Here is a 24288-nt window from a genome sequence, read left to right as displayed (position 1 = left end):
GGTATTCTCGGAGAAAAACAAAAATTGGGTTTAACGATATAGATGAGTCAAAATGAATTCATTAGAATGGTAATATCCCGCAGTCTGTTCCGTTTATTATTCTTTATCTGTAGATTGTAAAGACTACAGATTAGATTGTTTTCTTTTGCTGTAGAATGCATGCAGTGAATCAACACTGATGTGATTTGAAAGATGTGCGAGTATGTGACTGCTATTGTGCATTTTCGATAATCAACAAAATAACTAAATCAAAACATTGAGAGAAGGAAAGAGAGTTTATTGAAATGGACGGCAAGCATACTTTTGTACAGACTGATCAAAGACGATCAAAGCAAAATTACACATTTGGTTACAGCGTAACTGGACGGAAATTAAAAGCTACGAAGAAACTAGAGAGCCACGACTGCCATTCCAGCTCAACGATTTCAGTGAGTGCTACGGCAGTCTTCGGGATACTCCACTTCCGCGTAGTGATTCTCGGGCTTCATCTTCAGCTCATCCAAGACGCGGTAGGAGCTTTCCTTCTTCAGGTAGTTGGCGGTAGTGTCGGTTTCGGGCACGCAGTAGAAGGGGACAGTTTTGGTGACACGATTGGTTTCTACACAACCGGAGGAGCATACTGGTAGCGGGATCTTGGAGAAGCACACGTATGACATTCGGCTCTGCTTCATGTAAACATGGTAATTGCCAAGATCGGTGCACGTACCTTTCTCTTCATCTAAAAGAAGAAGAAAAAATCTTAGTTATCAAAGAGCAATCCATTCACAGATTTTAACTGTAGTAATTAGGAAATATGTCTTCGAATTTGTATTTTTTAATGAGCGAGAGAAATTGATGTAATTGTGTACTATTCGTTTGTTGTATATTATTAGACTCGCCTCGGGTGACAACGGTATAAACTTCACGAATTACCCAAAATTTGCTTTAATCTTTACTGCATGGGATACCACTTCAGATTATAAAGTAACGCTTTTTTCTAAGGGTGAAAGTACTCATAATATTGCTACTTTAATTAGAAAAGTTGGTACGACACGGAATTTTTAATCAATAAAGAGCTCAATAGAAATGAGCAACACCAAATCAGTTAATACAATAAAAATAACAAAACAGTCTTAATATTTTAAAGTATGTTTGTTTAGAAATTACTCTCAAAATTTAGTTTTTGGTAAAAGCAACTCATTTATTTCACCGAAACAACTACTGCAGAAGCAGTTTTTTCTTAATAAATGGAGAAACAATAAACAAATCATTCCTTTTAAATAGTTTTTATATTGGATTATAATTATGGATTATTTTTAGTTTAAACAACTAAAATGTACTATAGTAATATTTTTAAAATGCTTTTCGTAGTAACCAGTTGCTAAGGAGTTTCGCTTTGTTACTGTTGCAATATTCTGATGTTAAAACATAATTAACTTTATGATTATTTCTTATTCAATTTCAATTAACTTGCATATTTCATCGAAACACTTATCATGAAACACGACAGTTTAATTAAAAGTCACTTACACTGATGTTCCCATTTTCCTTGCTGTGGCTGAAAGTACTCAGGATATTGCTCTGAAGGATAGGACTGGTGCTTTTTCTCGGAGTGAAAGTACTCAGGATATTTCTCTGAAGGATAGGACTGGTGCTTTTTCTCGGAGTGAAAGTACTCAGGATATTTCTCTGAAGGATAGGACTGGTGCTTTTTCTCGGAGTGAAAGTGCTCAGGATATTGCTCTGAAGGATAGGACTGGTGCTTTTTCTCGGAGTGAAAGTACTCAGGATATTGTTCTGAAGGATAGGACTGGTGCTTTTTCTCGGAGTGAAAGTACTCAGGATATTGCTCTGAAGGATAGGACTGGTGCTTTTTCTCGGAGTGAAAGTACTCAGGATATTTCTCTGAAGGATAGGACTGGTGCTTTTTCTCGGAGTGAAAGTACTCATGATATTGCTCTGAAGGATAGGACTGATGCTTTTTCTCGGAGTGAAAGTACTCAGGATATTGCTCTGAAGGATAGGACTGGTGCTTTTTCTCGGAGTGAAAGTACTCAGGATATTGCTCTGAAGGATAGTACTGATGCTTTTGCTGATAGTATTGATGACGGCGAGTATCGCACCTATCAAAACGAGGTACATCACAACCTTGTTCAGGAATCATGTAACTGTAAGCGAAGTTTTCGGGGTCTTGGTATACGCATCCCTTTGGACCTTCAAATTCATCCTCAGTTTGACCGTCATAGTTTCCGCACAGACCACACATCTTGCCTTGGTAGTAGGTCGACACCTGATTAAAAACAAAATGGTTATATACAGTATAGATCTCAGGGAAATGTATTCTTATGCTCGAAAATTTGCTTAATTCTTATTTATTTTATCGTTTTAGTGCAGTGAAGAAGTATTGTAGTCTATTACAAATCACCTCTTTTATTATCTGTTTAATTTAGTTGCGAAAGTAGTATCATTCTAGGCATAGGAAAAATTATTTTTAGATAAAGTTCTAGTTGAGAAAGTGCAATAGCATTTTATCTTTTTAGGATATGCAGATTTTGCATCTGTTCTAAACTGAAAGTTTACGAGATAACTTAGGAGAATTATAAATCTACAATACTTAGGAGAATTATAAATACTAAAGCTTGATCGGCTTACATACTTTAAACTGTGCATGGATGGAAACATAAAAAGAATGCATAACTTTATTACAGTGAAATTTTTATTACTTGCCAATTTATAGAAAATGTATTAACAGAGATCACTCCAAACAATATTAGACGGGATAATGAAGAACGTAGGAAACTTTAATAAGTAGATTTGGACTCGAACTATGAACAAATGATAGTTTCTTACTTCAATAAGCACAGTTAGGGATGCTTGATGCCAGTTCGAAGAATCGATGGCCAAGAAAATGGCACAATGAGGAAGGGGAAGTGGCACGTGTTATTAAAGCATCTGCATGAACGGACTTGCCTGAATAAGTATCATTGATTCACTGTACTGGTTGGAAAACTACTTATATAGTATCTCTACGAATGCGTATCATTAAAAGTCATAAAATTCTTTGTTGCTCACCTTGACGATGATAGCCCTTCCGTCATAGTAAACAGTAACTCCGTACATATCGGAATCTACCGTGTAGTAGAGACCGTTGTAGTCGATAGTGAAAACTGCCTCATCACCACGAATTTCTGGATCATCATGATAATAGGTGTGTGTTTCTGTCACTGGAACTTTCTGACCATTTACGATGACGACAAGACCTGACTCTTCGTGTCCAGGATGGATTTCGATCTTGGAATCTCCAAGGAACACCTTAACAGCCTGGATTGAAAAAATAATAATACTAAATGGAGCAGTTAATTATTAAAATATTCAAAATTTTGTTTTTTGTCTAATTATTAATTTTTGTTTAATTATATACGAATTTTCCCAATAATTGAAATAGAGTTGGATAGTGCGTTATATGGTGTCTTTTATCATCTAATGACTGCAGCGATGTGTAAAAGTGGAATGAACAAATAGACTTAAAGATAAGAACATAATAAAGTAAACTTGACGCGCACGCACTTCAACTCTAAATATTCTAAGTAACGTTAAATTATTAAAACTAGTAATTAATATTAGTAATAGTATGACAAATTCGTAAACTTTTCTACTTGCAGCCTTTAAATGTTGACGTTAGTTACGTGAGTGTGTTGAAGTAGGGTGATAATTAAAGTCTATAAAATTGTTCATCCAATATCACATATTGGGGGTCGAAAGTTTCAAAATTATATTATTGAATTATTACTATCTCGTGTTACGCGATTATAAATTTCTCATTTCCCTAGCCACTTTTTTTTGTTCAAACCTTAAGAGAAAAAAAATAAAGCTAAAAGGTTTAATTTACCTTTTCATATCTTGGATGAGAGATCTTCTTTCCCATTACTGTGAAGTGTTCCAGAGGAGAGCAGTCTTTGGCAATCACTTTTCTGCACTGAGTTGAGGGGAGTTCGTAGGTCACGTTGTCAAAGGTGTTGACGGTATTGTGCTCAACAAAACAGTCAGCTGGAAAAATAATGCAAATGATGTAGTGCGTTGTCTTAATTAGCACGACTAAGTGAGACACTGATAGTCAGCGTGTCCTTAAACAAATACAAAAGCAAGCAAGATCATCATAGCCTTAAATAGAGCATAAAATGCACTCGAAAGGAGCAGATTAAGGTAATTTGATATTGAAGGTTTTCGTGGGGAATTAAGGAGAATGTTTGTCATTTAAGTAGTCCCCACCCCCATCCGAGGTGTCGGAACACTGTTTTTGGCACCAAAAATAACTTCGCAAAAAGGTTCTTGCTGTCGCCACACTCTTACGTTTTTTAATCCGTGATATAATCTTTAACTTCTGGAAATAACCATTTGTAGTCGATTATAGTTATCATGCAGAGGAAAGGATGTCTAGACGTCGAGTAATGATGTGCGGGCCCATGAAATCTATTCCATCCAGTAGGTTTAAAGACTAATCACACCGAAATTAACCTATCGCAAATATCTGAAGAAATTCTGCAATCAAAATTTCTGCTTGCAATTAATAAACGAGCTATCTACTCATGCGGTGCTAACTCTCTAATGAGCCAGGGAAGAATATATGAGCTATTCTTCGGACCTTCCTCGCCTCAATTAGTATGGAAAGAAACTTTGAATTCCTCCTATAAAGCAAAACACTAACTGTTTTTCTTGAACACGTGCAAGCAAGACAATATACTGATTTCAGTGCTTTAATTTCTTCGGCCTTAATTCACAATACCTTGAGTATTCAGCCAATTAATACAATGCTCCTGGGTGATGTGTGCATGTCCTAGACTTTGAGGCACAGAACTTAACATGATAATCCTGACTAATAGCTGGGGATAAGTCAATTGTTTCCGCTTCAACCCTACATCACTTCTCAGTTACATTGGCAATTAGCATTAATAGCGAACTCATTAGGATAATGGCGAACCACTGTGCATGTATTTGCCTTTTTGTTTTCTTCTTTTGTGTCTGATTGTCTTAATTTATAAAAACCTTTGATTAAATTTGCAAAAATCATATTTGGAGATGCGACACCAAGCGAAGTTGTAGAGAAACAGTTAATGTAAGTGTAGTCATAAATTTCTTGTTACAGAAATGAGAAAGAAAAGTTGTTATGCGACTTTGAACTTCCAGTAAACATTAGTTCACTCTGAATAGCTTTAGAACTTCAAGACTGGTGTGCTCATTTTTACATAAGTGGAACGTAGTTTCTATTCAGTCTGTGCCTTGAACTGAAAGAAATGGTCTACTCTTCAAATTGACCGAAGTTTGTGATTTCTATATTAAATTGGACTGTTGTCCATTAACTGCAGTAACTCTCGGCACTTGGGAGTTGACTGTGTACCAATGTGATTAAATGAAGAATCCAAATGCTCCCGTTTTCTTGGAAGTGGAAAACGGGAGTATTTGTGAGAGGTACTGTGTGCGCATTCCTTGACGTTTAGCATTAAACGTTTATTACCCCGAATAATCCGTTTTCATTTAGATTTATTCTGAATAGATATACTACCCGTGATCTTTGATATAAAGAAATACATGTTTTAATTATTATTTTAAGAATAACCTGGAAAGGCAGGCATCTCATCTTGAGTACTGATGCTTACCATTTTCGTACATGGGAAGAAGTTCATCAAGAATGGAGTAGTCGAACATGGGGGTGGTGGTGATTGGCTGCCAGTCTAGTGCTGGAACGTGGGTGTAGTAGGTGGTTTCGTAGGGTTTGTACACTCTGATGTCTAAAATAGGATCCTGGACAGAGTAGTTGGCTTCGATTCGGATTCTGTTTCCAGACACTTCGGTTTCATAAACATTGTTATCCATGTAGGGGAACCAATAGTATTTCATAAGTTCGCTTGCTCTCAGGGTGTAATTCTTCACAGCCATGGGGACCTGGAACATTAAGATCAGATTTTATAAAGCTACTGTTTTATAGGAATGTAAACATATTTTGTTTAAATAATGTAACTTATCGAACTTAATATCATATGGATTCGATCTTGTTTTTTCGTCGAATTTCTATGGTAAAAAAGGAATAAGATGAAATAATGCTTATTTTATTAAGGATTGAGTAAATTACATACTTTTGAACTTAAGTTCATAGACATTAGGAACTGTAGATTCGTATTGTTTCGTTGATTTTTTTCCATGTTAGCACTTGCTAACATGGAAAAAAATATTTGAACATACAGTAAATTTCATCATCAGTTTGTAATATTCAGAATCGAGTTTAGTTTAGAGTTGTTACAGGAATTAATTATTCTAAATTCCCTGTAATTTGCAAGATACTACTTACATTTTCATATTCAATGTCGAAGGTGTACTGGTGAAGTTGTGTGACTGCCTTCAGATATTCCAGACAGTAGGGACTGTAATAGAGGTCATCTTCCTTACGGTCTTCCATGCACTTCTGGTAGTAGTAGGCATAGGGGTTGAAGTCCTCAAAGGTAACAGGTTGCTGGCGTTCACTCTCAAGTTCTTCCTGTTCTTCGGTTCTTTCGAAGATGCCTTGGATGATGATCTACATATCAAATTAATTATTACAGTTAGTTGCAATTTAACACTAAGTGAATACTACATATTTGGAGCAAAACGTATTACTGTTATATTGGGTATCATAAGTAGTATTCAGTTTAATGCACATACCTTCTTATCTGCACTGCCCTCTTGTCCAAAACGGATCATAATATCTGCATCAACCTTGTGCTCCATGTTCCTGGTGTCCAGGTCATAAAGTTTCTGGAAGTCGTAGTCTGGGTATCTGAAGTTAGCAGTTGCATGAACCTGTCAATGGATAAATGAATCTATAAACGCCGGCCATTTACTAGAAAGTATTGATTATTCGATAATTAATACTATTTATTTAGGCTAATTAATTATCAGTAGTTATGATTCTCTCAGATTCACTTAATATCCAAAGTTATTCAATTAATATAATCATGCGAAGTTACAGATGTATTTTACAAATTAATGTATAAAAGTGGATATTTAGAAATAGATCACTACAGGAACAAATTAATTACGGTTTTAAAGAATCTTTATCTGAAATAAATTGCAAACAAATATTACCTTGTAACCGTCTCTCTCCGAAGAATAGAAAGGAGTCCTCTTGTAGTAAACATCGAATTTGTGATGAAGGTCGTCCTCACTATAAAGATAGGCGATGTGTCCTTCCATCTTTCGTTCTCGCTGTCCGTGGCCGATAACTTGGCCTTTCAATATGTAGGCAGAGAATTTCTGGTTGGTTGGTGCACGAATATATTTGTCTTCATACTTGTTGTATTGCTCGTATCTGGAACCGTGCGAAAGAGGTGTTTTCTCATATTCATGATCCCACATACCGAAACCATGGGAAGAAACATCGCTTTCCTTATTCCAGTATTTGGAGCCATACGAAGGGAGGTGACTCTGGCCTTCATAATCCCAGAAGCTATGAGAACGATCCTTGTGATCCTTGTTACTCATCTTTCCAAAGCTATGGAAGCGGTCATATTTCTGGTCTTCTTTTCCCGAATATCTGGAACCATAGTAAGGAGCATAACTTTTTTCTCCGTAATACCCAACGCCATGGGAACGACTATCTTTGTGACCTTTCTTACTCCAACTTCCAAAACTATGGGGACCGTATGAAGGAGCATAACTCTTCATTTCATCACCCCAGTATTTGGAACCGTATGAACCAACCTTGCTCTTGTGTTTATCACCCCAGTATTTGGAATATTGGCCGCTCCTGTCTTCATCCCAGTATTTGGAATATGGACCAGTCTTGTCTTCTGCCCAATATTTAGAACCGTGTGAACCAGTCTTGCCCTTGTGTTTGTCACCCCAATATTTGGAATATGGACCGCTCTTGTCTTCACCCCAATATTTGGAATATGGACCGCTCTTGTCTTCATCCCAGTATTTGGAATATGGACCAGTCTTGTCTTCTGCCCAATATTTAGAACCGTGTGAACCAGTCTTGCTCTTGTGTTTATCACCCCAATATTTGGAATATGGACCGCTCTTGTCTTCATCCCAGTATTTGGAACCATATGAACCAGCCTTGCTGTTATGTTTATCATGCCAGTATTTGGGATCATATGAATAAGCAGAGCTCTTGTCTTCATCACTCCAGTATTTGGAACCATAGGAATGAGCATCTCTTTTCTCTCTATAATAATCGCCTAAACCATGGTAACGACTGTTCTTGTAGTCTTTCTTATTCCAACCTTCGAAACCATGGGACCCGTGGAACCGAGAATCACTCTCGCCTTTGTAACCGCCTGAGCTATGGAAACGACCTTCTCTCTGACCTACCTTGTTCCAACCTCTAAAACCATGGGAATAACCACTGCCTGATTTACCTTTACTCCAGTAGCTAGGACCATATGAGTAATCGTCGCTGTCCTCATTCTCTCCGAAACCATAAGTATGGCTATTCTTGTAGCCTTTATTGCCCCATCCTCCGAACACATGGGAATAAATATTACTCTGGTCTCTGCTCTTCAAAACTCCAAAACCTGGGGTACGACCACCTTTTAGGCCTTTTCCATAACCATAGGAAGGAATATCATATTGCTCTTCATTTCCCCAGTATTTGGAATTGTACGAATGAGCGTTCTTCTGGTTTTTACTTCCCCAGGCTCCAGATCCGTGTGGGTAAGCTCCAATTTCACTAGCGTCGTCCTTATATTCGAATTGCCAAGCAAGTTCTATCTGCAGAACAAAACAAAAAAGTAGATCAGTATGAACTCTTGTCAAAGAACAAGAAAAGAAAGTTTTCAAGTTTCAGAAAAAGATAAACTAAAACTGCTTCCATACCTCCTCTGTCATTTCTTGATGTGGATGAGTCAATGCAACATCAATACTATAGGGATGGAAATATGGGTTTGCTAAAAAGTAGTAGAACTGTTGACGGAGGTCATTGTCCTCAAAGAACTTCCACCAGGATCCATCGTCATTCCAGATATCGGTATACTGAGTCTTAACATCAAAACCAATTCCAAGGAGATCATGAAGATACTGTTCTTCATTCTGTAAGAGAAGAATGCACCAATGAGTGAATTGATCGTGGAATAGTTGTTAACAAGCAATCAATAACCAAATTTCGTATAAGGTAAATCTTAAATCGATTATTACCTCTTCCAGTTCTTCCTCTTTGTGAAGTGGGATGTAATTGTTGCTTTCTTCCCGTGGAACTGGTGCTTTGTCACTGTAAGACTCGATGTAAGTGAAAGCTTCTGCATGGTGGTGGAATATATCTTGAGGAACTTCAGGTATGTACTTAAATGACATCTTTGGTTCAGCAAAGCTAACCTTTATTTCGGCCTTTACAGGCAAGGAAAGTATGCCTTGTCGGTGGACTCCAGCACCAAGAATAACTTCTTCGTGTGGTAGAATAACGTTCAAGGTGTGGAAAATCTCCTTGTGTACGCTGTTAAAACAAAATGTTATCGTAAATCAATTACATTAATCTCATATCAATTGTTTTCATTATAACACCCTAATACTAAGAAATAATACATATTTGAATTACATCAAGATCAAATACGAAATCTCTGTAGAGTTGGGCATTCAAATCAAGTTTCTAGAGTGTGCACTGTAGATGTCTGCGAGATTCACCACAGTAATATACATTAAGCTTCAGCTCCTGATGCCCTAGCATATACTATTCGTGAGTATTGATAATGTGTGCTTTCGTACTCATATTATGATAAATGCAGCTATTACTCTATGGAAACATCGAAAAATTCTTTAGATTTGCATTAAATCGTTATATAAAATACGGTCAACTGTTACATAGTTTGAAGAACTCTACAGAATTTTATTTTTAGATTGTAAGACGCATTTTTCAGGTACTTACACTAGATGGCCATCAACTTGTACTTTGACATCATAAGGACCATGCTCGGAGTATTGTGCTCCTTTAGTATAGCCGGGGAAAAGATCAATCTTGAAATCCTTGTTCTTGTAGAACATATGGACTGGGACTTTTAGACTAGAAACTACTGGTAAGCCAAATTCATTGGGGACGATGTACATCTTGGCAGCTGCGAGAGTGTATCGGTTGTAATCGTTTTGGAAAAACTCACTCCAAGCGGATGGATATTGAGGTAGGCTGCTCCAGTCTGCGGAAATTAAAAAAAGGATATTGATTGATATTTAGTTTATGTAAATATCAACATAAGCAAAACCGTTGCATATACGCATTTTCAGAAGAAATTTTCTTTATTATTATATGAAACTAACCTTCGCTTAGGAGACTATCAATAGTTGATTCATCAAATTGCCACAGAATGAGCTGGTGTCCCATGACCTTCACGTATATTTCACCTTCGGTACGATCGTATTCCCGAGTATTTATGTCGAGCTATAGAAATAATAACATGGACTAAGTCACTATTGATTATCATAAAGGAATTACGTAATTATATCGATATTATTTCAAATAATATTTTTATTACTGCACTTAATATTGAGATCGATCCTCCTTCAAATGCCTTACCTTCTCATTGATCTCATTTATTTCCCTTTCAACTGTGCTGTAATCACGAGAAGACTTGCCGTGGAAGCCTCCATAGCCAGATTTCTTATATATCAGTCCCTCTGGTCCGAAAACCTTATCAAGGATCTTTTCGAGACCCATTGCATGGTATCCAACAGTCAAAGTATCATATGATTGACCCAATATGTAGTCGTTCATCCTCAGCTTGGCGGATCGGGGTACGTAACTTGTGTTACTGGCGATATAAGAAAACTGAGTATAACCACCGTAGTCGAATTGTTCTGTAAATAAAATTGAACGGTTTGATTACAATAAAATATATTTTAAGTATTATTGTTAGTTTAAAATCAATTAAAAATGTTAGTTTATCCTAATAGCCAGGTGTAATTTATTTGCTTTTGAGATTCTTTAAATTTAATTGATTTGAATTTTCATACATAATGACGTATAAGGAGACGATGCTTCTATTCTACCTACCATCGTATCCTGTATCATAGAAGTTGGTAGAGTCGGTGGAATCCATGTCAGTCCAGTCGTCATAGTATTCCTCTAGGATATAGGACATGTCATTCAAATGGTTGGATCTAAATATTAGAAAAAACATTTTAGAAATGTCAATTTTAGACCGTTGACATTATAAATACGCCAGTTTACTTAGATTATAGGCTGTTAATATTTTTGTTGAATTTTTTTTTACTAATTAACGATTCTTACATGTTCTTGTGGCAGGGATGCGTTGAGTTAGCCAGGTAGTAGAAAGTGCTGTACACATAGGCGGCCACTTGCTGGTCAGGTTCATCGTCCAAAGAACGGGCAATTGCCTCCAACTCGTAGCGTTCTGGCTCGGTTGACATCATAACAGAGAAAGCAGCGATTCTCACTTCATGGTCCTCTGTGGTGTCATAGTAGATGGGAACCAAGTAGCGGAGTACCTGCAAAGTTAGATAGGTAAGCTTCCCATTTGTCTTAAAACCTTCAGTGCTATTTTAATCTTGAACACGACACAGTTATGGCCTTAGCAACATTGAAACTTAAAGCAGACCATGAATTTTTCAAAATGATTAATTAGTTTTACTACTTGTCCGTCGTATTGTAACGGGTGATGACATAGAAATAGGGATATTTTATTGATTTTAATAATCGTCTGCTTGCAAATGGCAGAACAACTTAACCGAATTTTATTCAAATTCAAAAAGTTGGTCAGGGCTAACGGCCTCTCCCTACTTCATTTGGGGGAATAACAGAAATGAGCGGATTTTATTTTTAAGCTTTATAAATTTGAAATACATTTATAGTATAGTGTAGCAAAAACGAGAAATATATATAGGAGCAGCTTAGTTGATTTATCGTCTGTGATATAATTTTGTTTATTTTAAGTCAGAAGTGGTTTGAAATATTTCCATTTTAGTTTAGAGAGTAGTTTTTTTTTAAAAAAAACGTTATTATTGTGTAAACCCTTACCCCAACCACATTATTGTAGGGTGATAGAGATTTCCATTTTTCCTCAGTGTTAATGAAAAACAAATCTGATAGATATTTGCTTGACCATAGCGAAGTGGTGGTAAGAACAGCTGTATTCTTGGGTTAGAAAGACTCGGGTTTGGATCGAACGTTTAAAGGTTTTCAGTCTGTTTTAGCAGGACACATAAGGAGATTGACATTGTTTTAGCTATCTTTTGACTGGAAATTTTGATTCTCTACAAAACAGAAAAACCGACGAATGACACACCATGAAAATATTAAAAGAAATCCACTTATGGCCATAGTTCTTCCGATGCAATCGCACATAACAATGCGACTCCCAACCTTTCTTATCAGGGTTCCATATTTTCAAGTAATAAGGTTTTCCAGATCTCGGCGATAGAATAGGTTTACTTACGTATAGATGACATAAAACATTGAGCAAAAATAGGATGAGTTATCCTTCCAACCTCTTTCTCCCATGAGAATCTCATAATCTTAAATAAAGCTTAGAAAAACTCGAATAATGAAGTAGGGATACTTGGAGTCTCTGGCAGATCATGTTGTGCTGAAAGTGGATCCGCAGTATGTATGGAAAAATGTGCTTAAATGGATGTACATTGAAGTGGCTGCTGTGATGTTTATATTTCAAGCGGAAGGTCTTATGGATTTATCCCCGTTCATATACATGAAGTATAAAACACTGAGTCGATAGTTTTCCTTGTAAACCAAACAGTCTTTGGCGACAAACAAATATTTTCTTACATTTCCAATTGAGTGGCTCTGGAGACATCTTCTGGATAAGTACATTATTAATAATGTCAGTGTGCCAGAAGCGATCCACTGGCAACTGAGGCGGACAAGAGTTGAGGCGTATAGCCCAAAAATTCTCGAGCGCAAGGAATAAAGAAGTAGAAATAAAGAATTACCCTCTTAATCGAATCCTAAAATGTAAAAAATCATTTTGAAAAATCTTCATTTTTCCTTTCCTGCACAAAATGGGAACAAGTTTCGGAGTTTTGTAGAACGTTTCGCAATCCAGCAAGCCGAAATGATCTGTTGGTAATACTTTCTCTTCATATCTCATATTAGACGACAAAGTAGCAGTTGTTCCTTGTAATAGATTGTCAATATGTTCGAATAGTTAAGTTCGGGATACTTATAATACACTGGGATAACGATATCTTATTTTCTGTCCATTTGAATGCTTTACAAGAATGGAAAACTCAAAAGGATTATTGTGTCTATTCTAGATCTTCTTCTTGGAAGAAAAAGAAGTTTTATAATCTACTGGAATACTGACCTCTTCGGGATATTTATCGGCTACCCGACGAAGGGACCAAATAGCAACCACTCTGTGCTGAACTGGATAGTCTTCGTCATCAGTCAGATAAGGTTTCAGATAGTAGAGGGATTCCTTAACACCAAAGTTTCCAGCAACTCGGATAAACGTTTTGGAGCCACGAGGATGAACACCGGCTTCCTTCTGATGGAAGAGATTCTACAGAGGAGAAATAAAGAGAAGACGAGAATTAGGACTTGCATTGTAGGTACACGCTAAAAGGTTGTAAATATCATAAAGTGAAAAAATATCTTGTCGACATATTTATGGCGCCTAATTATTTTGAATACTTACTGTGAAATATTTTGAGGCGATCCTTGGAGAGCATTGCTTCTCTTCTAAGGTCACGTGTTCTTCGTCATCGTCGTAATATTTAACGCAGGAATGGTATACCATGTTGCTGAAGGCCAAGTAGCAGGTCTTGTAGAGATCTCTCTCTTGTTTGATGCTGGAGGAGTCACATAGTTCCTGTAAATATAAAAATACATAAGACATGCATTTCCTTTAATAATTTAACGAACCAATTTGTTAAATCCTTAAAATGAACGACCTAAATAAAAACTTACGTATATTTCATCCAAGAGTTCCTCAGATGGCTCCTTAACATGGAAAGCTACAGACTGAATCAAGTATTTTGCTTCCTGTGTAGAAACTAGTTTGGATTCAATGAGCTCTTTGATAAACATAATGGCAGGGTTGGTGCCGGTAACAGCAAGCGCATCCAAAAATATTTGGCTGAAACAGAAGAATGTAAACATATATACGTATGGAAAATAGCATTCTGCTTTGTATAAAGATGAATAAATGACTTAAGTAAAAGGGCACTTTAAATATTTCGCTAGAAAACTATGCATAGTAAGTAATTCAAAATCCCTCTCTGAATAAATAGTTGGGGCATAGTTTTCGATGGTAAATCTATGACCTTAAAATTTATTTCGCTTTGACCTAATTCAAAGGGATTTTCCAAACTTGTATTTACTAGCAACTCGAAAGTATTTTGACAAATCATTTAGGTCCGCACCTCTGTGTTATCACAATGAAATCTTCAGACTTAAACACTGAATATTTTAAATAGTGTAAATACTTTAATTTTAATCGGAAATGCAATTTTAAAATTTCATTACATATATTTAGTGCCGCTACTGAGGCACTTCAAGTGTTGTTTCTTGGAGTCAATGTCAAGTTGATCTTTCAGCATAACCCACAGAATGAAACTCAGGTTGCAATACAAATATTTCATTTGTGTTGATAAAACCATATAGCATGAAAAATGGCACTGCTTAGCGTGTTATCTAATGACTGTTCGGGTTAGATTGTTTATAATTTCAAATGCAAGTAATGTGGTGAACTATCAGTTTTTTTATTATCATTTGTTGTTGCCTTTAGGTCAAGTTTTTTGAAACAAAAATCCCAGTGTATTCTCGTAAGAAGAAATATAAAGAGTTAAAATTTAGTCTTAAGTTTTCGAAATTTTAGATTTCATGGGTGGAAACTCGTTGGTAGGAGATCTTAATTAACAAAAATAATAAATGATTTTTATCGTGTGGTAGTAAACTATCACCATGCTTATTGGAGGCCTGAAAGGAGCTTGACAAAACAGTCTTTGGGGATTACAGACTTCCAATTACTGAACTTTTAGCTCACCCATGACACCAAATGTTTTAGAGGTTTCCGACCTTTCTTGGGTGAAACTGATATTAAAATTCCTGAAGTCCCTAGAAAGAAATGGCCAAGACGAAGTTATATCCTGTTGAACGCGTTAATTTGGCCTTCGGTTGGAAAGATCTGGCTTTGAATACCTTTCGGGAGGCGAAGACCTTCATAATGGATTTCATAAAAAGGCTGAGTTATAGCCCATCTGATACATGGATGGTAAAGTTATCATACTGTTACGTAAATGTTAGTTCTTTCGGTATTATTTGGAAAGTATACCCGATGATGAGATCCTATCTTGTATTATCGCGTATTAAAATATGCATGTACTTCTCAATTTCTGAATAGTTTTTTCGTGATACTGAGGACAAGAAAATTAATTAAATGAATTATAAGTAAAAGATACTTCAATGCAATTTTAAGATTCTCACCGTTCCAGTCCCTCCTTTCCTGTGATGCGTTTCTCGTGATAGTCACCGAAGGTTCGATACACCTCTTCCAGTTGTTGATAGGAGAGAGACGAAAGAGCCTTCACTAGAGCCAGATATTTCCTTGGTGCGTTGTGTTTATCCAAGGTTTCTGTGGAAAAGTCTTCCATTTCTTGTACGGCAACAAGTTCATTAAACAAGCTCTTGATCTGCAAGTATATATTCGTATATTAAGAAAATGTGTTCAGATTTTTTGATTATTTAAGAGTAAATAGTAATACATTCAAATTATTTTGATTTTTGAACGCGCTTAATCAAAGGATTTAATTAAGTCCAAATGTCGTTAATTTCTTCAACATCTTATTCGCGTCGGCTGAAGTTATCTGATCCTCATAAGGACAAGCAGCAGATTTTTCCATTATAAAATAAGAAAACATTAATTAGGATTAACATGAGGTCGGTTTTTTAAAAACGTTACTTGGCCATAACAGGTCATCATTCGGTCATTTTTCATGCAGGAGAACCAGACGCACAGAGTATTATTATTATTATTAATACGTAACAATAATATTGACACTTAATTTAAAAATGTCCTTTACTCATAAAAGCGAAGTATTAAATGCACGTTAAAAGCAGAATAATATTTAATTTTTATCATTTATGTTTATTATTGCATTCTTTAAGTGACAATCGTGTACACCACTTTAGAAATTAGTACAAATAATTGAAAGCAGTAGTATCATCATGTCACCATCAGCATATTTCCGAATTTTCAATTGCAAGAGTTCCGTATCTAAAATTGCAAAGTAAACGAAACTCAAAAATGTAGTGTCTTTCTGGTCTGTGTAAAAATATATCTTATCAAAAGTGGACATGACTTTCACCTATTGCAGAACAAATTTGTTACCAACACGTTGAAAGCAACTAATTTCGTTAGAATCTTCTCTCTGAATGAGGGTATTACTGGTATAATTTTCTATTTTGCACTGACCTCATTGATTGAAGCGGAATATCCCATGATATTGTATAAGTAGTGAGGCTCTTTCAGCATTTCTTGCCTGCCATTTTCTCTTTCGTCTTCGATTTGGAACATCAAGGAAGTGTAGGTTTCACCGTAATCTTCCACCATGTATTCGTGGTCCAGTGGACGTTCGTCAACAAGTTCAAGAGTACGACTGTAAAGAGAAACAATGCGTGTATTAATTGAACCATTATAAAATGTTAAATCTATTTAGATACTTTTAAAGAGTGACAACTTAATGCATACGAAATCCACCGATAGAAAGTGGGATCAAAATGTTTTTAATTGTATCCCCCCCACGTAAGTTAAAAGGTATTTTTATGTGCTATCCCACACATCTTTCGAAGTAGGGTCCTCTAGATTTGATGCAAGTGTATTTATATTATTGTTTGAACACTTTACATAATTAGTTAATTTGGACTCGACAAGCATTAGTTTGCAATTTTTAAATCGCGATGATATGAAATGAGCAAAAACTGTTTAAAATGATACATGGGGAAATGGTTTCATGTTTAATTTTCCGTAAAAAATGCTAAATGTAACATGTAGAATACTCGTTTTTCAAGAAGCAAAAACAATGAATAATAAACGAATTACTAAAACAAACATTAATATTGAAAATAAGCCCATTGGATTTATTACTGCTCTTAATTGCTTTAACTGCCACAACAATAAAATATAAGAATGGATGAAACTTGAATATTTTAGTTCTTAATCATGGTCTCTAAGTGTGCAGTTATCAAGAAGTTACTTAACAAACATCAAGTTCAATTTTCATTGAAATGATGGGCAAACGTTTTACAGAGCAAATTAGTTAGCAGTTGTTTTCCTAGCTAATAATACTTACTTTAGATGGATCTGAAATTCCTGGCCTTCATCTCCGAAAGGGTTGTAAACAGTATCGGCTTCAGTGTATGCATACTCGATGACGTAATCTTTAAGATCACCCCTGATGTCATAGTTGTAGATGGCATTACCGTGAAGGGGATTCTAAAAGGGGGTAAAATATAATATTGCAATGCATACATACAAGAAACATGTCAGACAAAACTTGCATACATTTAGCAGTAGAATAGTTCGTAAAATTTTGCTTTCTGATTTCGTTTTTAATTTTAAAAGCTAGGAGAAATCCAACTGAATACGAATACTGTAATTATTGCTTTGTAAGTGAAATACGTTTTGAAAAAATGCCTAAAATTAAAGGAACAGTTTGAGCAATTAAAACTTTCAGAACCAGTGGTTAGTTAGGCTTCTGATAAATATCCTATCTTTATAAATTCGGAAATATTCCTCGTTCGATAATAAGGAGAATTGTAATGGCTGATCATTCAGATTCTTTTTAAAATAAAACTAAAACTGCATTGAATTCTGACACAGCATTCGTAACCAATATTGGGATATAAAATATTTAATACTTCAAATTCAAGGAGTGGCATCTTGCAACTTACCGATTCGTCAGATTCGCATTCCACGCAGTCGTCTCCATACCAGCTGGAAATTGCCCAATAAGGTTTTTCTACGCAGTTACCGAAGTTGCGGGTCTTGGTTACGTTCAAGACATTGCTGTAGTACGGTGTCAACTCGTTTGGTTGACTTGTGATCACGTACACGGTCTCACACTCCCCTCCGATGCCATCCTGAAAGAAATCAACACAAACGTGACGCACTGGAAACATTTTCATTAAAAATGAAGCGCTGAACCAAATGCCATTGCTAGAATGTTCAAGGGAACATTTTTTTCATTGTTGTTCTTAGCTTAAAGTTATGAAAACGAAAAATTACCTCCATAACTTTGTAGTAGTCAGTATCAGAGTCTGATTTACGGAAGTAATTTTGTTTGGTCTCTTTTACTGGATTGATCTTATCGAAATTCAACTGGAAGAAGTTCAACAGGCCTCGTTTCATGTTGACTGACCATTCTGGCTCATCTTTGGACACCTGGTATTTCTGCACCTGCAAAACAATATTTGTTTGATGTAAATGTGCTGTTGTAGGTTCAACTTTCTAATTGCTTCTAATTTTTATTTACTTTTTAGCTATGCATAAACTGAGGAGAGGGGAATAAGAAATGTGTTTTTACTCTTCTGTATTTGTAGCGTTGGTAGAGGAACAAGATTATCCGAGGGAAGCATGAATTTTATCTCTACTGAAATATCCATAATTCAGTAGAGATTTAAAAACGTTAATAAACGCAAAACATAGAGTAAGGGGTAATGTAGAGAGCCAGCGGCTCCAAGCATACTAAAACATGTCTTCCATTTCGAAGGTTGAGTAAAAACAGAGCAAAAAAAAAACATCAAATATTTCCTCTCCAATATTGATTATTATCACTTGCGCTTAATGCCTTTGTGAATATAGTATAAGAATAAAGACATTCTTTCATGATGCGGGTTTTTGATTCATGTTAAAATTATAAAACAGCAAATATATCTCAATGCAAGAGAAGTGCCACGAGACATGTGAATATTTTGTTAAAAAACAGACCTTCATGTACGCACCCAGTTACTAGTGTAAGGGCACATTGTATTACAATATTTATCAGTATAATTGCAGAGGAGACTGAAGTTTGTGTCAAAAGCTATTATTAAATATCTGTTCTAGTTCAAAACAAATAAGAAAATCTCGTCCATTATGTTTAAAATCTTACACTGAATACTTTCTACTAGTCCAAACATTTCCATATACTAAATCTATCCACTATTCATTCAAGCTGCTGTTTCAAAAATTAACTGTCCCATAAGAAATAAAAACTTGGTTTTTTAAAAAAAAAATTTTTTTTTTATCAAGAGTAAATACTATAGTTATTAATAACAAGCAATTATTGAAACTGTCCTTTGTATTGAATAATCCACTCTATAAATCACTACGTGTCCTGTTCTAGTCAGTTATTTAAAGAATTCGTACTGAATTAAAGTCTTTGCCTTCCGATACTTCACTTCATGATAATAGAGGTAAGAATGAAGTTTTCTAAACATCTCTTCTGGGTTTGGTAACTTAGAAGAATGATTACGAAGTGGTTTTACAAATTGAAATCTCGAAAACGGATGTCAGATAGGAAAGAAAAATAATATTGTTGAACGTTTCACAAACGAAAAATTCCTTGGTCTTTTGTATGTGTGATTGAGATTGCATTGAAGCATTTTTTAACTTATAAATCGAGATGTGTCAGCATATTTTAGGTTAACATAGAGATCAGAATGGTTAGATTTTAATTAAAGCTTTCAGAGTCATGTGTTTAATGATTCTTCACTCCCCCCCCCATCTAATGTTTGGATATCCCTGCGGGATAAAGGCCTCCCTCCTATTTCTGCATCATGTCACGTAGCTTATTGTGGTTTAGAGATATGAGATCGTTCTTAATGCGATATTATCTGCCGAATAATATTATTTATTTAATGCTAACATAAATACTAAAATCACAAAAATGATCGTGGTGACTTACCAGACCATTTTCAAAGTGGACCTTGAATGGCTTCGTGAGGAACCCCTGCTGGAAATTGTCCTTCAAGTTAAAATCGTATTCTTCAATGTTATCAATGACATCGTTCTCTTTTCCGAACTTTATGTCATTTATCTGAAAGGAAATAACAATAGGTAATTTTAATTGGTGTTATTAACGACTTTTAATATAGATGAAAATTAATATATGTGCATTTATGTTGCATAAACAGCTATGTATTAATTAGACGAATATAATACGAACTCTTCCTTTAGTAAAATAAAATTCAAATACATTGGAAAATTATTTCTATAAGAAAACACTTTTTATCAAATGTAAATTATTGAGAATATATACAGTAGACAACAGCGTTACTAATATCAGTGCCAGTTATGAATTGCGAAATTCAAAAGTACGTCACATTAATAACGATTTTTTATTTTTTCAAGGCATTTTCGATTGTTAGAGTTCTAAGAAAGAAAGTATTCATTTTTATTTTGGTGACAGAAGCTTAATGAGACTAATGAACATCGGAAAGATTCTGTTGATGAGAAATTTAAACAGAAGATAAGCTGCCTGTGATGGGATAGTATTAGAGCAACAGCAATTGATTTTATACGCACCTTTTTACATTTAGGATGTGTTGTGTTATCCAAATAAATATTACGAATATTAAAATAAAGAAATACGATATATGCATATATATTTTTTACTTCATCGTCGTTTAAAAGTGGAATATTGGTGTATGGTTTCCATTTGTGAACTTATAAATTGTTTTATGGGGATGGACTATAGACAATTAACAGCCCCGTAGTTATTGCATTCAATTTCGGTTGGAAACTTTTGGTTTAGACAGATTTTACCATTACAGATTTGATCTACAAACTTTGAAAATAGCAGTTATCTATTACGATATTTTATTGCAACTGAAAATCGTCTTTATGAATTCTTGGCCCATATATTGCTCGTCTAATCCTTAACTAATTTTGCAATTCAAACTTTAGCATGCAATACAAGTAGAATTAGGTGTAAGTAATACCTTGAAGATCCAGTAGTCTTGTCGAGGTTGAACAATTACGTCACTTTCAAAAGCAACAACCGAATACTGAGGTTTGAGTCCAGGAAATCCGGCCTGAATGTAGCCATAGTACTGGTAAACGTACTGATGGCCAAACGTATAGCCTGCAATGCAAAATATCACTCGACATGAGGATTAACCAACAAACACAATTGCTCTATTTACTCTTTAAAATTTGATATACGTATCATTCCATTAAGTTATTACTATTACTTTCATGTTATTTGTATCATAACTGCTTGAAGTCGCCGGGGATCGTGCTATCTATAAGTTTCTTGAAAAGATTATATCTGAATCCATTCGGGCCCACTGCACGAAGTTTGTGTTGGTAGGACAAAATAATGGAGATTTTTCTTTCTGAATAAATTCCAGTGTATCCTATCAATTTTAAACTGGGGAAACTACTAGATACATTCTTACTTTATTTATATGGAGTTTCCTCCCTTTTTCTTCCCCGTCCCTATTGGGGCGAGTTGAGCCCCCCCCTCATGGGGGGTTAAGTATTTATGGCTGTAGATCCATGTGTTCAAGGATTGCCTGCTTGCGGGATGAAAAACGCCAGATACATTGGCGGAAAAACCCCTACTGCCCTCGCCCAAGACCGGCTAACTTGGCTATGGAGGAGGAAGAACCTCAAATTTCTCGCGTCTTCGACGGGAATCGAACCTGGGACACTCCTTCCCCAGTCATATGATTGCGAAGCGCACAGCCACTAGGCTAACCGCGCGGACACATGCTTACTAAGCTACAGTTAACCAAAATCGGGTCTATGCAAAGCTAAATGCTCATAAATATAGCAGTATGTTGGCAAGAAACAGTTTCATGACTCACATATATTACTTCGAAATTATGGGGGACACAGGAGGAATCATTGTTATGTATTACAAATTACTAATATAATACGCATCGTTATAATAATTTTATGAATATTTGGGTATAGAATATTCTAATATGTTATAAAAGAAGATGACAGGAAAACTGTTTCCAAATTCTTTAAAGAAATATGTCATTACTTTACTTCCTCATTCATTCTTTATTTTTCTTAGAGGTGCACAAAACAGAGAGAGGTTATTTTACAGAGGTTCAAGTCATGGCACTGTCCATGACTTGAACCATGAAAATGTATATTTTAATAATCGTTAGTTAACGATGAGTCTGGAAATGTACGTTTGCTTTTCGCCTTCTTAAAAAAAAAAAAAAAAAAAAAAAAAAAGAAGAAAATCAGGAAGACGAAAGTGCTATACTACGTGCAAAACCACAGGAAGATTAATTTACGATAGTTCTGCACTGTGTAATCAAATTATTGATGAACCAATTTCAAGAACTCAAATCTAAGAAGATTCGTAAAATATTTTACAGAAGCCAAAAGGTTCGAATTCCACATAATGATTGGATGTTTTCAAGACTAATGTGGGCAAATTCAAATATCATTAGTTCTTAGGAAGGCTTCTAAAATAATTCCGAATTGCTATTACAAATTAAAAGCGTTTGCAAGAATACGAGTAACAAAATATCAGTTGTCGTCTATCAGGACTAATGCTAACATTCTATGAGCTTTTCTAACTCTTAAGAAATGCCATCTTTAATACATCATTTAGAGAGAAAACAATCATTGAATAATTAACTTTACTAGCAAAGATACATCCGTTTAAGCCAAGAGTTGAACTAAAGTCATTGAATACTTAAGATACTTATTTCATGTGCATCAAATAAGTATCTTAAGTATTCAATGTCTTGTGCTGGTCAAAGTGATTGCGTAGAATGTGAGAAATTATTTTCATACTCGGGTGTGAGGCCACCGCAATTCTGCTTATTAAAGCAATAAAGGGCCTTGAGAAAAGTACCGCGTTTGGTCTATAAAACAGGATTTCTAGAATATTAGCCCACTCATGGTACTCGTGTACTTTACGTTGCGTAGCCTTTCGTGGGAAAGATTCACATTTGAAAAAAATACTTATCCCCTGAAGCTATTCTGTTTTGAATTTTAAATTAATGGTATGTACATATATCTAATTGATAAAATTGCATTTATAAACTTTAGTAAAAAGCTATGATAGAGGTATCTTTCTAACATCATAACCTCCCACTTCCACAAAAAAAGAAAAAAACTATCATAACGTCGAATTCACAGCTAAGTCTAACACAGTCCCTTATGCATTATGTTTAACTTTTTTTAAAGTAATAGACATATTTAAAGTAAGTAATCTGAGAAACACACACACGAGATAATTTACTTAATTGCTGTTAATTATATCTAATAATGACAATATGCTTACCACTTCCAGAGACGCATGCTGAAAGAAAAAAGTAAAACTAATATTAGCATTTTATAATGCACGATCTTTAATAATATGCAAAAACACTATTGAAATACGATGATTGTTAGTCTTTGATTGTTAGTTTTAATTACATTTTAGACTGGTAAAATTTTTACTTGTTGATGACGTCTAAACATTAACTGTCGGAGTTAACGGTTTTAAATCTTTCGGTTTGTATAATTTATATCGTTCCCAAACATCTGTTATAAATTTAATATATCCATTTCGTTCTCGACATATAACAGCCATGTAATTTTAGAGAAAAAAATCGAATTTTAAATTAATAAATTCATCTTAATGCATTTCCACGTATTTTCTAAACTTCAATAAAATACAGTAGCCTTCGTATTGAGACATGAAAAATTGTATTAAATTTTGTTTCCATAATTTAAAATGGCTTTATTATGATTTAGAAAAAATACATTTTATTAAAATTAATTTTAAATTTCGTTAAGATATTTCGTTTATTTCCCCACCAATACAAGCATTGGCATTACCCAACATTAAGATGACAAAACATAATCACAACATACTTACCAGCTAAAGCCGCACAAAGTAGGAAGACAAACATCGTAGCTGGAGCGTTGAAGACACAACAGCTGACTTTAGGAGGTCCTCCAGTAGCTTTTATAGTTTGGATGGCCATCTTCAGTTTAGCATATCGCGTATTCGATCAAGAGTTGATTGACAAATATTTCAGCAATCTTTAAACAGTATCGTACGTTTGGGTAATGTCCTTCACTGTGTGGCAACTATGTCTAACTCATCCTCAGAGGCACTTAATGTGGAAACAGATTGTTTCCACATTAAGATGGTGATAAGATGTTCACATGGTGAAGGTCAAGTAGTCTGCTTCTACCTGGGGCGTCTATACTTGAATTATTATGAAACATGTTTGCGTGTATATGTGTCTTGGTGTAATCTTAAATATCCGCTTTAATTTCTTATTTCTGTCTTGAAATACAAGCGTGACCTATGCTTGATCTTTGCTCTGGTCGCTCTAAATATGTCTTTAGGATGGAAGAATACCATGAA

General features: G+C 35.2%; 1 protein-coding gene across 1 annotated transcript; it reads right to left on the bottom strand.

The window, feature by feature from the left end:
* Positions 1–256: 256 nt before the first annotated feature.
* On the bottom strand, positions 257–23926 carry LOC150092559 (uncharacterized). Its single transcript, XM_090414712.1, has 27 exons — positions 23791–23926; positions 23212–23229; positions 20897–21039; positions 19861–19992; positions 18201–18371; positions 17867–18055; positions 17266–17408; positions 16389–16572; positions 15401–15606; positions 13883–14051; positions 13611–13784; positions 13278–13475; positions 11228–11445; positions 10991–11097; positions 10514–10794; positions 10258–10378; positions 9872–10136; positions 9148–9442; positions 8830–9042; positions 7096–8724; positions 6673–6810; positions 6323–6547; positions 5634–5919; positions 3869–4026; positions 3052–3300; positions 1510–2269; positions 257–718 (listed from the first exon to the last, which is right to left on the bottom strand). The coding sequence occupies exons 1-27, from the start codon at positions 23897–23899 to the stop codon at positions 426–428; spliced, it is 7074 nt and encodes a 2357-aa protein (XP_090270838.1). The 5' UTR covers positions 23900–23926; the 3' UTR covers positions 257–425.
* Between the last annotated feature and the right edge of the window lie 362 nt (positions 23927–24288).

The sequence above is a fragment of the Typopeltis vanoorti genome, chromosome 25, assembly GCF_054136105.1.
Source record: "Typopeltis vanoorti isolate ZY-2024b chromosome 25, IOZ_Tvanoo_1.0, whole genome shotgun sequence".
Taxonomy (NCBI): domain Eukaryota; kingdom Metazoa; phylum Arthropoda; class Arachnida; order Uropygi; family Thelyphonidae; genus Typopeltis; species Typopeltis vanoorti.
This window is presented reverse-complemented; position numbering and strand designations above follow the sequence as displayed.

What these genes read in the sequence shown, in the direction of transcription:
- LOC150092559 (XM_090414712.1), bottom strand. Translation starts at nt 23,899, where the DNA reads ATGGCCATCCAAACTATAAAAGCTACTGGAGGACCTCCTAAAGTCAGC. An exon ending in TCGCCTCAAAATATTTCACA is followed by an intron (nt 13,476 to 13,610) that starts GTAAGTATTCAA and finishes TCTCCTCTGTAG; the next exon opens with AATCTCTTCCATCAGAAGGA. An exon ending in CGGAGAGAGACGGTTACAAG is followed by an intron (nt 6,811 to 7,095) that starts GTAATATTTGTT and finishes ATCCATTGACAG; the next exon opens with GTTCATGCAACTGCTAACTT.